The 13,579-nt window shown below is 58.5% G+C and overlaps 2 protein-coding genes across 3 annotated transcripts; one reads left to right on the forward strand and one right to left on the reverse strand.

The window, feature by feature from the left end:
• The first annotated feature begins 125 nt into the window (after positions 1–125).
• On the forward strand, positions 126–6,161 carry LOC123856884 (double C2-like domain-containing protein gamma). Of its 2 annotated transcripts, XM_045893149.3 has the most exons (11): positions 126–395; positions 2,271–2,376; positions 2,549–2,628; positions 2,703–2,774; positions 2,990–3,099; positions 3,192–3,327; positions 3,460–3,513; positions 4,877–5,028; positions 5,126–5,207; positions 5,393–5,489; positions 5,565–6,161. In XM_045893149.3, exons 1-11 carry the CDS (start codon positions 387–389, stop codon positions 5,693–5,695), a joined length of 1,029 nt encoding a protein of 342 aa, XP_045749105.2. In that variant the 5' UTR covers positions 126–386; the 3' UTR covers positions 5,696–6,161. The 2 variants fall into 2 exon arrangements, with proteins under 2 accessions (XP_045749105.2, XP_045749104.2); XM_045893148.3 differs by lacking the exon at positions 126–395 and having other exon boundaries at positions 2,051–2,376.
• A 119-nt stretch (positions 6,162–6,280) lies between these two features.
• NDUFV1 (NADH:ubiquinone oxidoreductase core subunit V1) lies at positions 6,281–11,866 on the reverse strand. The gene is made up of 10 exons (XM_045893147.3): positions 11,672–11,866; positions 10,513–10,595; positions 10,263–10,433; positions 9,361–9,544; positions 8,445–8,634; positions 7,617–7,829; positions 7,259–7,425; positions 6,912–6,993; positions 6,537–6,682; positions 6,281–6,435 (listed from the first exon to the last, which is right to left on the reverse strand). The coding sequence occupies exons 1-10, from the start codon at positions 11,741–11,743 to the stop codon at positions 6,349–6,351; spliced, it is 1,395 nt and encodes a 464-aa protein (XP_045749103.1). The 5' UTR covers positions 11,744–11,866; the 3' UTR covers positions 6,281–6,348.
• Positions 11,867–13,579: the final 1,713 nt, after the last annotated feature.

The raw sequence follows: 13,579 nt of genomic DNA on the forward strand, positions 1-13,579 counted from the left end.
TTCTGCACTGGGGCCTTGACTTTGGGCAGACCCCATGGGACAACTGGCCTCCTGGCTGGGGTGCCTCTGTCCCATCACACTGTTACCCACTGACCAGTGGGCACTTATTAAGTACAGGTACTTGGCTTTCACCACAGCCCTGAGGTGGGGCCAATGCTGGCCCTGGCCGGTGAGACGAGGGCTCAGAGAGAAGAGACACCTTGCCCAAGGTCACCCCAAGCTAGGACTTGGGCCAAGCCCTCTCTGACTCTAGAGGCCACACTCAGCCACTACTCAGCCAGTTCCTGCTCCCACCTCTGTGTGTAGCTGACCCCGTGCCAGGCTGCAGGAATCCAAAGAGGAGCCCCACTTGTTACTGCAAAGTTCCAAGACGCCCAGCTCCTACCATGCACCAGGTACTATGCTGGGGCCTTATCTTCAGATGCTGCCCTGGCCTCTGGGCGTGACTCAGTTCCTGGGGAAGACCTCAGAGCAGGTCCCACATAATCATGTGATTGTATATTATTTAATCACAGATAATAGTGGAATTATACATCAGTTATGTAGACCAGAGAGAGGTGGTAAGCAGTCTGACCTTGTCATGGTGGACTGGGCAATATTAGCCAGGACAGGTGATAGGAAACTCCACCCACTAGCCGACTTTGCCAAAAGAGGATAAACTCGAGATACACTACCTTCAGGCATGGCTGTATCCAGGGGCTCAGGGGCTCTCTCTTACTGTGCTTTCCACTGTGTCGGCCTCACTCTTGGAGAATCTCTCCTCTGCAGGGGTGAGAGGTAAGGGGAGGGCAACAGCTGTAGGGTGGCACAGCACCAGTATCCCATCAACAGAAAACAGAGTTCCTCTCTCTGGCCGTTTAACCCAGTTGTACTTCGTTGGCCCTCCCTGAGCCTGTCACATGGCCTGCTCTAGTTGGAATTAATTGTTTGGCAGGGTCTGTGGGCAGAGAACTGGGGAGCAGGATGAACCTTCTAGACTGAGACTAGGGAAGGGGCAGTCCCCAAAGGACCAATGGGAAGAGAAAAGGGAAGGTTGAGTAGGTAAAAAACCAGCCAAGTTCCCCTGCAGAGTGACCTTGAAACCAAAGGTGGGCAAGAGCAGGCCAGATCAAAGGGCAAAGGAGGGAAGTTGGAGCAGAAGGAGCAGCATATGCACAAAGTTTGGGGTGTTCGAGGAAACAAGATTAGCAATGTGGGGGTGGGGAGGGGCTCCACCACTCAGGGGCCACCATGGGGTGTCAAGGGGACATGCTTCAGTGGTGGGTTAGGATTTTGTTCCAGGCTGGGAGAGGGGCAGACAGGTGTTGAAGTGATAGGATTCGTGTTTTGTAAAGCTTGGGCTGCAAGAGGCCCGGATTGCAGACGCCCTCCTCCTTGGAGTCTCCTCCCTGGGCGCGCATCCCCGCTCCACAGGAGCCCTGTCACCTCCACCTCCCGTGCACCCCCTCCACACCTCCCAAAGTGTCCCCCCCACCACCATCCACTCCTACATACCTCCCCACGTGCACCCTCCCCCGGCATCCCTCCTGCCTCACCTACCCCTTCCTTCACGGGCCCCTCCCATTGACTTCACACCCCTTGTGTCATCTCTGGCCCTCCAGACTCCTCACCTGGGAGCAGGGCGCATGATGGTAGTAAAAATAACTCTGACAGTGTGTGAAGTGGGGGTGAGGGAGGTGGGCGGCTGAGCGCCTGCACTAAAGAAGGGACCCTTGGGGTTGAGGGCAGAGAGGTGCCAGCCTCCCGAGCCCCGCCCCTTCCCCCTCCCTCACGGGTTCTGGGAGGCCCTCTGCTCAGGCTCTTGCTCTTGCGGGTCACCCCAGTCTGGCTTATACTCAGCGAACCAAACCAGGTGGAGGAGCTCACAGAGCGGTGAGTAGCCAGGGGCCTAACTACCAGCACCCTGGGGGCCTCCTTCAGGTTGGAGCCCCCCAATTCTCCCCCACCCCACCTGCTCTGACGCTGCACTCTGTTCTCAGGTCCTGGCTGCCACCCAAGGCCCCCCTCAGCGCCCTCAGGGATGCCTCTTCACCCTGGCTCCTTGGCCCGCTGCACTCCCCCCGTCTCCAGCCCGTGGGGGCTTCTCGGAGTCCCTGCCCCCATGTCCAAGCCCCCATGGCAGGCACTGCGGCAGGGAGCGGGGGGGGGGGGGGGGGCAGCCACAGCGGGTGAGCATGCAGGAGCACATGGCCATCAATGTGAACCCTGGCCCCATCCGGCCCATCCACCGCATTTCCGACTATTTCCCACACTTCTACCCCTTCGCTAAGCACACCCTGCGCACCCCAGAGCCGCACCCTGCAGTGACCCCGGCCATACGTTCTGCACCCCAGCCGCAGACTGACCCAGAGCCAGAGGGAGATTCAGACGACAGCAGTGAGTGGGGGCAGGGGACCAGGGGAGCACTCCTGGCCTGGCTTGGCCAGGGAAGGGTTTGGGGCATCCCAAGCATCCGACCGGGGAGGGGCAGGGCAGGAGCCATGGTGCCATTTGGGGTACGGGGCAGGGGTCGAGGTAGGAGCTGACCCTGCCTGCCACCTGCCATTAGCTGCCCTGGGAACACTCGAGTTTACACTTCTTTTTGACACGGACAACAGCGCCCTGCACTGCACGGCTCACCGTGCCAAGGTGAGGATGGGGGCGGGGGTCTATGGGCAAAGGGCCTGGGTCACAGGCCTGCCTCACATTCGTTCTCTTTTCAGGGTCTCAAGCCACCTGCCTCAGGCTCTGTGGACACCTATGTCAAAGCCAATCTGCTGCCAGGGGCCAGCAAGGTGTGGGTGACACCCAGGCCCCTACTAATGCCCCTTGGCCACACCCAGCCCGGAACACCCACCTGGCCCTGCCCTGCCCCTCCCCGCCAAAACCTGGACATCAGGCATGGAGCTCCCCATTGCTGGGATGTGCAATGGGGCGCCTACCAGGGCGGTGGGCCAGAGTGGGGCTCTGGGGCCCAAGGAGGCCCTGATCCACCCTACCTTGCCCCCAGGCCAGCCAGCTGCGGACCCGCACGGTTCGGGGCACAAGGGGGCCTGTCTGGGAGGAGACACTCACCTATCATGGCTTCACCTGCCAGGATGCGGGGCGAAAGACTCTGCGGTGAGGACCTGGCCTGGGCCACAAGGCGACAAGGCTGAGGTGGGGGGTGGGGGGAGGCTTGCCCGGCCAGGGCTGACCCGGGGGGCCACCAGGTTGTGTGTGTGTGAGGACCCACGGCTGCGGCGACGGCGGCGGGCGCTTCCCCTGGGGGAGCTGCGGGTGCCCCTGAGGAAGCTGGTGCCCAATCGAGCCAGGAGCTTCAATGTGTGTCTGGAGAAGCGGAAGCTGGTGAGTGGGGCTGGCAGAGGTTGGGGTGTGGGTACCAAGATCCTTGTGGTGGGGAAGCTGGAAAGGGAAGGAGCAAGGAGGGGGACCCTGGGCAATGTCTGGCCAAGGTGACCAGGCTCTCTGCTCTTTCAGACCAAGAGGCCCAAGAGCCTGGACACAGCCCGTGGCATGTCCCTGTATGAGGAGGTGGGTAGGACAGTGGGACCAAGCAGGGATGGGGGGGCAGGCCTGGTGGCCCAGGCTGAAGTGCATCAGGCAGGGCCTGAGGTGGGCTGAGGGCGTGTGTTCAGGCCCAGGTGGGCTTGGGGAAACTGAGGCCATCTCTCTCACAGGCCCTAGCATTCGTAGCCCCAGGGAACAGCCAGACCCCAGTGCCTGGGCAGGGAGGGTGACACCCCGGCCAGAGCAGCCCAGAGCAACTACTGGGTACTGGGTCAAGCAAAGCCCTCAGCAGCAGACACACAAGCCAGGTGGAAGCACAGGCTGAAACTGGTGGGCTCTGTCCATGGCCCAAGTTGGGAGGGCAGGTCAAGGTCCAGGAGAGAATGGACAGCAGGTGGGGCTCCCTGGCTTCTAGGTCGATCCCTAGGGCATTGTGGGTACCATTTCTGGGGCTAGTAGCCCTAGACAGGCCCTTGTCGGGAGGCAGAGATGACTGCAGGGGGCCCTATGCCAAAGACCAAAGGCATGGCCAGAACCCCAACCCCACCCCCAGCTCAGCTGGGGCGAGGCACCTGCAAGGCTGAGGGCAGGCCCTCCCCAGCTCCTCTAGGACAGAAGGGCCAGGGGCTGCTGTCTGCCCCCTGGTGGAGCCGCAAGTTGCTGCACCTGCCAATTAGCCAAGGCCAGGCTGGCAAGTCCCACCCAGGTGGGGCAGGCCCCCTGAGAGGCACACTTCCTGTCCCAGCCCCGCGACACAGAAGCACCACTGCGCCAGGCCGGTGCTTTTATGGAATAGCCTTTACTGATGTGAGCAAGGCGGTTAGGCTTTCTGTAAACTGAATCCTATGTTAAGTACGGGAGAAGTACATTCTTCCTGGACATCCTCCCCAAGTCCTTTGCAAGCATCAGGGGCTGAGGGTGGCAAAGGCCATTCAGTCCCCTGGGCGGTGGGGGGGTGAAGAGGGTGGGGTTTGTAGCTTTTTAGTGACCTCTATGTCAGTCGGGTAGAGAACAGCCTCTTGGGGCTGCTTCTGTGACACGGGGGAGGGTGGCGATGGGCGCTTAGTGAGAGGCCATTTAGGAAGCTCCTAGCATGTTTGTGCCGCTCAGACACCAGCCCCCTTCCCCTCCGTGACAAAGATGCCCTGGGCTGACCAGTACCGTGGTCTGAGCAAGCCCTCCCCTTCGCAGGCCCTGCAGGGGCCGCTGGATCTGGAAGTTCCCTTCCAGGGCACCAGGCCAGTGACTGTTTTTGGAAGCAGAATCATGACATTAAATTGTTGGCCCCTGATTTTTCTGCAGCCAGCTCAAGTTGTCCCGTGGCGGCTGACAGTGGCGGGTGGGCGGGCTCTGGGCTGCACCCGCTGACCACAGCCCACCCCTGCAGGAGGAGGTGGAAGCCGCAGGGGAGGAGCGCGGGCGCATCCTGCTGTCCCTGTGCTACAGCTCTCGGCAGGGCGGCCTGCTGGTGGGTGTGCTGCGCTGCGCCCACCTCGCCCCCATGGATGCCAACGGCTACTCGGACCCCTTTGTCCGCCTGTGAGTGTACACGGGTGGACAGGCAGGTGGGCAGCGGGGCTTCCCCAGAGCCCCTCTCCAGGGCCACACCCAACCTGACCCCATCTTTCCCAACCAGTCTCCTGTGTCCAAATGTGGGGAAGAGATCTAAATACAAGACCAGTGTTCGGAAGAAGACCCTGAACCCCGAGTTCAATGAGGTAGGCCAAGGTCAGATGGAGGCAGTCCTAGCTGCTCTGGGGTTGGGGAGGTCGGTGTTCTGTTTCACTCAGAAAGCACAAGTCCCGTCCCCTAACCAGAGCAACTCACCTCCCTGAGCCTGTCTCTGAACCTGTAAAGGACTCAAGGCCCCCTCCTTCCTGCCTTTCTGCCCCCTTCCTTGCAGGAGTTCTTCTATGCAGGCCCGAGGGAGGAGCTGGCCCAGAAAACGCTGCTGGTGTCTGTATGGGACTATGACCTGGGCACAGCTGATGACTTCATCGGTGAGAATGCGGGGGAGCGGGGTGAGGGACCCAATGGGCTCCCACATGGCTCCTGACCCCTGTCCCCCGACCCAGGCGGGGTACAGCTGAGTAGCCAGGCAGGCGGGGAACGCCAGTGGCACTGGTGTGAATGCCTGGGCCGCAGTGACCGCCGACTGGAGTTGTGGCACCCACTGGACGGCACGCCCCTCGAGCTCAGCGACTAGAAGGGGTACCTAGCCTGGCCCTGCTCACCACCCTCCCCAAAACTGACCCGTAGAGCTGGGAGGACCTGGAGCTGCCCCACCCACCGTGCCCAACCCCATGCCAAATTGTTTGCTTCCTTACCCCCCCTTTCAAATTCACCCCACTGCCAATCATGAAGCAAGAATAAACCTGCAAACCAGACCAGACCAAGTCTGCTCTTTTCCCTGCCCATCACCTCACAGGGCAGACTGGGCCCTGTTCTCCTTGCTCCCACCCTCCAGAAGCCCACACTGGGCCAGGCCCAGGTCTGGACCCCAGGCCACTGTTTTCCCCTCGTCACACTGGGAAAGCCCCGTTCCCGCTGCCGCTGCCATCTGCACTGAGGGATGGGCGCTCAAGATGATCTAGGACAGACTGACCAGACTGACCCACAGGAAGCCAAGGTGTGGATTCATGACATGACCTTGAGTTGACCTATCCCCACCCACAAGTGGGGTCCAAGCGGGGTATGGGAAGCCTCTAACTCTGTCTGGGAAATAGACTTCCATGAGTAATGGGCTACAGTGGCAGAGTAAAGAGCAAGGCCACAGAAAAGATGCATCAGGAGAGTGGGCAGCAGTGACTTTATTGTCCAGCCATCTGGACAGATGGACATCAGTGCAAGGCAGCAGGCTCAGGAGGCAGCTTGCCTGGCCTGGTGCTGCAGGGCAAACCTCTGCATCCGCTCCTCAAGCTCCGGCCGAAAGTGGCGGATCAGGCCCTGGAGGCGAGTAGGAGACACGGTGAAGCAGAGCTGAAAATCCCAGTACCCTAAGCCCTCAGCAGCCCCACCCCAGTGCCCACAAGCAGGGCAGCGAGTACCTGCACAGGCCAGGCGGCTCCATCACCCAGGGCACAAATGGTGTGTCCCTCTATCTGTTTGCTGATCTCCCAGAGGGAGTCGATCTCGGCTGGCCGGGCGTCCCCCTTCACAAAGCGGGCCATCACCTTGTTCATCCAGTCCACACCTGCAGCCACGGCAGCAAGAGAGGGCCCGATGATCCCCAGCCAGGGCGTGGGGAATAGCCCTCCAAGGGTGTGGGCCATGGGGAGGGTGGGGCCGAGAGAAGCTACGGCCGGCGGGGAAGCAGCCGCTGTCCATTCAGTGTCCAGAGCCCACCCAACCTCTGCCCATGTGCCCAACCTAGGCCTAGGGTGAGCCACAGAGAAAGCCCCCACCCCACCCCGGGTGCTCACCCTCGCGGCATGGGGTGCACTGGCCACAGCTCTCATGCTTGTAGAACTCAATAAGGCGGGCGATGGCTTTCACAACATCTGTCTGGGGTGACCAGAGACAATGAGCAGGCCCCTAGGCCGGAGCCTCAGCCCCCCAGCAGCACCCCGCTCATTCCAGCAGCATTCTGGCCGCCTCCTCTCCGACCCCGGACATCCGGCACTGCCCAGACCCCAACAGGCATTCTCTCAGGGACGATTTCTCTCCTATCCCACCTGACTGTATCTCAGGTCACAGGAACTGGGATCCAAGAGCTGGCAATGCCCCAGGGAGGGGTACTGACTGGGTGGGGAGCAGAGGCGGCCCTTACCGAGCGGTCCATGACAATCACAGCGGCCGTGCCCAGGCCCGTCTGCGCCTGCACCAGCGCGTCGAAGTCCATGAGCACCGTCTCACACACTGACTTGGGGATCAGTGGTGTGGATGAGCCACCGGGGATCACAGCAAGGAGGTTGTCCCAGCCACCTATGACACCCCCTGGGACCACAGTCAGTCCCCAAAAGGATGGATGGTCAGGGTTGGGACCAGCACACCTGCCTAGTCCTGACCCCAGGACCTGTCAGCCCCTGCGCAGAGCTGCCTCAGGAGGCCATCCCACCCTGGCTCTCTTCACGGACATCCTGCCCTGCTCCTGCCCTGCTCCGGCCCTGGGTGGCCCCAGGCCTCACCAGCATGCTTTTCAATCAGTTCCTTCAGCGGTACAGACATCTCCTCCTCCACGGTGCAAGGGTGGTTGACGTGGCCAGAGATATTGAACAGCTTGGTGCCCGAGTTGCGCTCACGACCAAAACTGGCAAACCATGTACCCCCACGGCGGCAGATGGTAGGGGACACAGCCACTGTCTCCACGTTGGCCACAGTTGTGGGGCAACCGAACACTCCTGTGGAGGAATGGGATGACGGACTGGTGGCCACCAGAGAGTGGGGACAGGTTCGATGAGGTTTCCCAGCAGTGGGGTCTGTCCTAGGGTCCTGCTCTGTGACCCAGCTCCCCTTCACCCTTTTGTCATCCCATCCCCGATTAGACCCCGAACTCTAGCAGGCACTGCACTGCCTTTTCACCCCTCTCCCCCTAGTCCCTGGAGGGCTGGAGAGGAGCTGGGTGTCTGACATGGGGGCATGAGGGACTGCAGGCAGAGCCTCTATGTTGTTACCACCCTATTCTGGCCCCCAGTCCAGAAGGAACTCAGAAATCCCCTAAGAATGACCAGCGGGGGGGCGCCTGGGTGGCTCAGTCGTTGAGCGTCTGCCTTCGGCTCAGGTCACGATCCCGGGGTCCTGGGATCGAGCCCTGCATCGGGCTCCCTGCTCGGCGGGAGGCCTGCTTCTCCCTCTCCCACTCCCCCTGCTTGTGTTCCCTCTCTCGCTGTGTCTCTCTCTGTCAAATAAATAAATAAAATCTTTAAAGAAAAAAAAAAGAATGACCAGCGGGGACCTGAAGCCAGATGGGATTCCACAGGACACAGCACAAGGCCCAGGATCGGGCCAGCTCTTACCCACGTCAGCAGGGAAAGGTGGCTTCAGGCGGGGCTTGCCCTGCTTGCCCTCGATGGACTCGATGAGTGCCGTCTCCTCCCCACAGATGTAGGCCCCAGCTCCACGCACAACAAACACATCAAAATCATAGCCAGAGCCGCAGGCATTCTTGCCAATCAGACCAGCCTCGTAGGCCTCTCGGATGGCCACCTGTGGGACAGGAATGTGAGGGCACCACTCCCGCCAGCCCAGGAACACTGTGTGGTGGGGAGGGGCACAGGCCCAGGAGCCCATGTTCACCAAAGTCCAGGCAAAGCTCCCCCTGGACATGAGCAGAGGATGCTCTGAGAGAGGGGTGGGGACTTTTACAAAGTGTGCGCTACTTTTGTAATAACAACACTGAACAAATTCTCCAACTACATGTATTTTTAAAAGAAAGGCGGAGAAAATCATGAAAATTTTAATAAGCAGTTTCCTACAGATAGTGGATCTGTGGAAGATTTGTGTACGGGTACGGTTTCCTATCTTTATAATGCGCGAGTACAACTTCTGCAACAGTGGAAAAGACTCTTGAGGTTGGTTTTTAAATATGTAGCAATAACACTTATACATAATTGCTACTATGTGCCAGGCACTGTCCCAGTGCTGTTCCCGTATCCCTCCTCACTGTTAAGGCAAGAGCCTAATAGAATGGTGTGAGACTCTGGCCCTAGACCCATCATTGCAGGGGCCACCAAGCTCAGAATGGCTGAAATGACCCCTTGACCCTTCTGCAGGAAAAATGCCTGCGAGCCCACCCCTGCCCCAGGAGTCACAAGAGTCCTGAAAGCCTCCCAAGTTGAGGCTTTGAAACATACAGAAAGAGCCTGGAGGTGGCTTTGGGGGCCACACACACTGAGCACCCTCCCCTCTGCGGAGGCCCCTCCCCTTTCCCACCTGCAGATTGGAAGCCTCATTGTAGAATTCCCCTCGGATGTAGATGTAGGCAGCACGGGCGCCCATGGCCCGGCCCCCGACTAGGCAGCCTTCCACCAGCTTGTGGGGATCGTGGCGCATGATCTCCCGGTCCTTGCAGGTGCCTGGCTCCCCCTCGTCTGCATTCACAACTAGATACTTGGGCCTGTGGGTACCAGCGTACCAGTGAGGCTATAGGGCCACCAGGGCTGGGCCTTCAACTACACGCCACCCCACTCCACCCAAGGAGGCCTCAAAGAGGTCTCCTCTGATAGCCAATCCCTCCCTGTCCTCCCAACATGTTCCCAGGGGCTCTGCTTGCTCACCATCGATGACAGAGAGCTCACTGCCTATTACATCTTTGGATGGCTATGACCACAGGAAAGGTGTTTGTTCTGCTCGGTCCAAATGTCCCCTTGTGCTTTCCTAAGAGCCCAGAATCTGCTCTTGGTCACACAGAACCTTCCTGAACCTCTGCCATGTCTCTGGGGTCAAAAGGAGGTAAAGCAGCTGACGTATATCATTTGCTTTCTATGTGCCATCAATGTGAGGGCCAAAAGCTGTATGAATACTATCTATTTAATCCCTGCACAATATAATATCTACTTACAAAAAAGAAAACTGAGTTCAAAAAGACCAGGAGACTGCACAAAACTATATAATTAGAAGGCAGAATTGACCAATGCCTGAGTCAAAATCTTGTGTTGATTCTGCTACCCCTGAGGAAGACCAGATAGAACTAAGTCCCACCTACTTAAGCTCTGGTGACATTTTCCCATTCATTCAGTCTTAAGTTTCCAAGGAAAACAGCCCCAAGGCCCAGGTGAGCCACAGCCACCTCCAAGGCTTCTCCTGCAACCCCAGCTCTGCCTCCCTGCACATACCTGCCATCTGAGGGTTTATTCATGAAGCTCCATTTGAGGCCAGTGGGGAAGCCAGCACCTCCACGGCCCCGCAAGCCGGATGTCTTGACCTCACCCAGGATCCAGTCAGGCCCCTTCAGCAAGATCTCCTTTGTCTTGTACCAGTCACCTCGACTCTGGGCACCTTTCAGCCTGGACAGAGTGGGAAAGGCATAGAAGGGGAGGCTCTGCTCCAGGACCACCCACCGAGCTAAGGACACCACCATCTCACCTCCAGTCATGACGGCCATACAGGTTGGTGAAGATCCGGTCTTCATCCTTCAGCGAGCCAAATGAGGTTTTCTTGGGTGCTGTCTGAAGACACAAAGGGTCAGGAGTCCCAGGACAGTTCTGGGGCCATGTAGGGCCTGGCCATAAGTTACAGATTCTTGGGTCCCCCTGATTAGATGGGGCTGGGCTGAGGAGAGGTTAGGGGCCTAAGCCTCAGAACCCTTCGTGGCATCATACTACCACCACCACTTAGTAAGCACTTCCTGATTAGCAGGCGTTAGGCTAAGCATCTGACATCCAAAACCCCATTTCATCCTCATAACCTTGAGACATGAACGATTTCCCCTGTTACAGAGGAGGAAACTGAGGTTAAGAACAAATAGAACTTATGGAGGGGCACACAACCAAAAGCAGTAGATGGAACTGGAACTCAGGTCTGTTGTAGTCAAAGCCCACACCTGAACCACAGCACCATACTATCTCCCTGCGCCCAGTGTCACGTGTCCATTCACTTGCCTGGTTATCCTGCTGGACCAAAACTTGGTCAGACCAGGGCCTTACATTACTAACTCTGCTGGAAACAAAATGTGTTTATTGATGGAAAAGGAACGCTTCACTGGGCTGGGATACAAGGTGATGGAGGGAGACCCACTTCAGATAAAACTGATGAGAAGTGGGGTCCGGAATTCCACATCACCCAGTGGCAAGCACCCCAGGTGAGGGCTAAGGGTACCTGGCTTCCAGACTCCCATCCCTTAAAGTCATTACAGGGAGCAGAACGCTGGATGGGGCATCAGGAGACGCACATCCTCCCCAAAGCTTGTTTTCTGCATCTGTAAAATGGGGCAATGACACCTTTACCCTGCATAAGGTTACGCCAAGGAAGGAACGAGACAAGGACGCTTCCCACCTGCAAAATTTTCCGCTATGTCGCCTGGCTGCTAAACAGGGAAGCCGAGGAGCCGGAGGGTAGGGGAAGTCAGCCTCCCACTGGGACCCATTCCCCTCTACACCTAGGCTGGAGCGGCAACCTTCCTGCTGGGCTGGGGAAATGAGGGTTCTCTAGAAGGCACTACAGACCGAAGAGACGGCGCGCGCAGAGGCACTGCAGCGAGACCGGGCCCTCGGACACCCCTGGTCGGAGTCAGGCCGGGCCTCACCGTGTTGCCGCTGAAACGCACAGACACCCGAGCGGGAAGCGACCCGCTGAGCAGCCGCCGTGTCGCCAGCATCGCGGGAGACCGTTCAGTCACCTCCCGCTGTCACCTTCACGGCCCCGAAGCTGAGGAACCGGCGCGCCGGGGACGCTATGCGGCGCACAGGAAAAACGTCACGCGCCCTGGCGCCGGCTGCGCGCCCAAGCTGCCCTGCGCCTCTCTCGCCCCGCCCCCGGCCCCGGCCCCGCTTCCACATAAGAGGCAGTCTGGCGCGGCTGCTGCTGGGAAATGTAGTCCCATCGGCCTCGAGGCCCGCCCTCCACCCTCTGGAAGTTGGCGCTTAACCTGTCGCTCTTCTGTCCGGCCGGTTAACGTGTGCTCCCGGACCCCAGACTTTCTCTTTTCTTTTCTTTTCTTTTTTCTTTCTTTTCCATTTTATTTTAAACGCCAAGTAAACAAACGTGGCGTGACGCTTTCTGCTGGGTTCTGGTGTCTTCCACATTCTACAGGTTCTGCATTTAATGTGCACCTGTTGTATGCACAAGTGTACGGCCCAAGGAGACATCAGACTGGTTACGGCCCGACGACCGTCATGATTGCGTTGTGATTATTCTGTCCTAGTCCAAGCCTTGACTGATCTCTCCCCAGCCCCACTTTGGGCACCCCTGGGCTCAGGGAAGTATTGCTCAGTAGGGGCAGAGAGCAGGGACAGCTCCAGAGGCAGGCAGGGGATAGTTGGTGGAGGTCTTAGGTTGCGATGAGGTGGAGAGAGTGGAGATGGTGGAGATGGTCAGTGAGTGGCACATCCTCTTGCCCGCGGTGCTAAGCTCTCCCAGCCAATTCCATCCTCAGCCCATCAGTAGAGCCTGGCACTTGACACTCTTGCTTGAAATCTTGGAGTGGCCCCTACAGCCTTCACAGCCAGCCCCCCCTGGCATTTAAGGACTCCGCCTCTCCCCCAGCAGAGTCATCAGGCCCAGACAACGTCACCCACGCAGCCCCTGCCCAGGACCTCCTCTTCTTGGGACTTTACTGTCCTCCCCTTACTCTGTGCTCCCCGGGCCTGAGGAGGTCATACGTCCTTTGCTTTCTCTGGAAATCTCGGAAGACTGATTAGCTCTTCTCTTTTCAGTTCGCTGGCACGCTTTGGCTGTGAGACGTTACCCTGGTCCGGTGACAAGCATGACCTTTTCAGTCTTGTCTTTCCGGCTCCTCTATTCTCTTGTCCCGTTGCCGTCCTTTTTTTGCTCTCCTGCTAGTTACAAACTCATCTGTTCTTACTTTCTCAAATACTCCCCACAGCAGCCTAGAACAGAGTTAACTTTATACATGAGAAAAAAAATTGAGACCCATGGGGGTTTCATCTCTTGTCCATGCGCACGCGGCTGCCTAGTGGTAGAGATGGAATCAAATCGAGGCCTTTCTTCCTTTCTGGGGTGCCCTGTCCCCACCCCCACCCCCTCACCACAAATGCACAGAACAACTAACACACGTGTGACACTCATTGCAGATGTCAGTGGTAGTCCCAATAAAGGCACCAAATCATCGGCACCTTGGCTGAGGTCTGAGTACCAGACCCAGGGCCCAGCAGTTCTGGCCCCCAGCCAGCAGGCCCCCACTCCTGGGCAGGGAAAGAGATTGCCCAGACAGAGCTGGGGATTACACAGCTAATCCGGGGCTCCGACCTGAGTCCATGGATCCCTCCCTCTGGGGCAGGAGAAGGGGGGCAGGATGGAGCTAGAGGGTGGATTCCTTCCTCATCCCTGTAAGTGGGTCAAGGGAACACAAGGCCATTGGGGATGGCTGGGCATGGGGCGATGGGAAACTGAGATTGAGGGGCAGGATCTCCTGTTCATCTAGTACCAGGCTCTGTGCCAAGCACTTGCCATGTGTCTTAATCTCCTTAATCCT

Source organism: Mirounga angustirostris, unplaced genomic scaffold (genome assembly GCF_029215605.1).
Source record: "Mirounga angustirostris isolate CCGP_5_RB_7025 unplaced genomic scaffold, mMirAng1.0.hap1 SCAF_13, whole genome shotgun sequence".
NCBI classification, from domain to species: Eukaryota; Metazoa; Chordata; class Mammalia; order Carnivora; family Phocidae; genus Mirounga; species Mirounga angustirostris.

Coding starts and splice junctions, on each gene's coding strand:
- LOC123856884 (XM_045893148.3), top strand. CDS start 2,175: ATGCAGGAGCACATGGCCATCAATGTGAACCCTGGCCCCATCCGGCCC. Junction 2,775..2,989: donor TGCTGCCAGGGGCCAGCAAG/GTGTGGGTGACA, acceptor CCTTGCCCCCAG/GCCAGCCAGCTGCGGACCCG. Junction 5,208..5,392: donor TGAACCCCGAGTTCAATGAG/GTAGGCCAAGGT, acceptor CCTTCCTTGCAG/GAGTTCTTCTATGCAGGCCC.
- NDUFV1 (XM_045893147.3), bottom strand. CDS start 11,743: ATGCTGGCGACACGGCGGCTGCTCAGCGGGTCGCTTCCCGCTCGGGTG. Junction 10,434..10,512: donor TATGGCCGTCATGACTGGAG/GTGAGATGGTGG, acceptor CACTCTGTCCAG/GCTGAAAGGTGCCCAGAGTC. Junction 9,545..10,262: donor AATAAACCCTCAGATGGCAG/GTATGTGCAGGG, acceptor TGGTACCCACAG/GCCCAAGTATCTAGTTGTGA.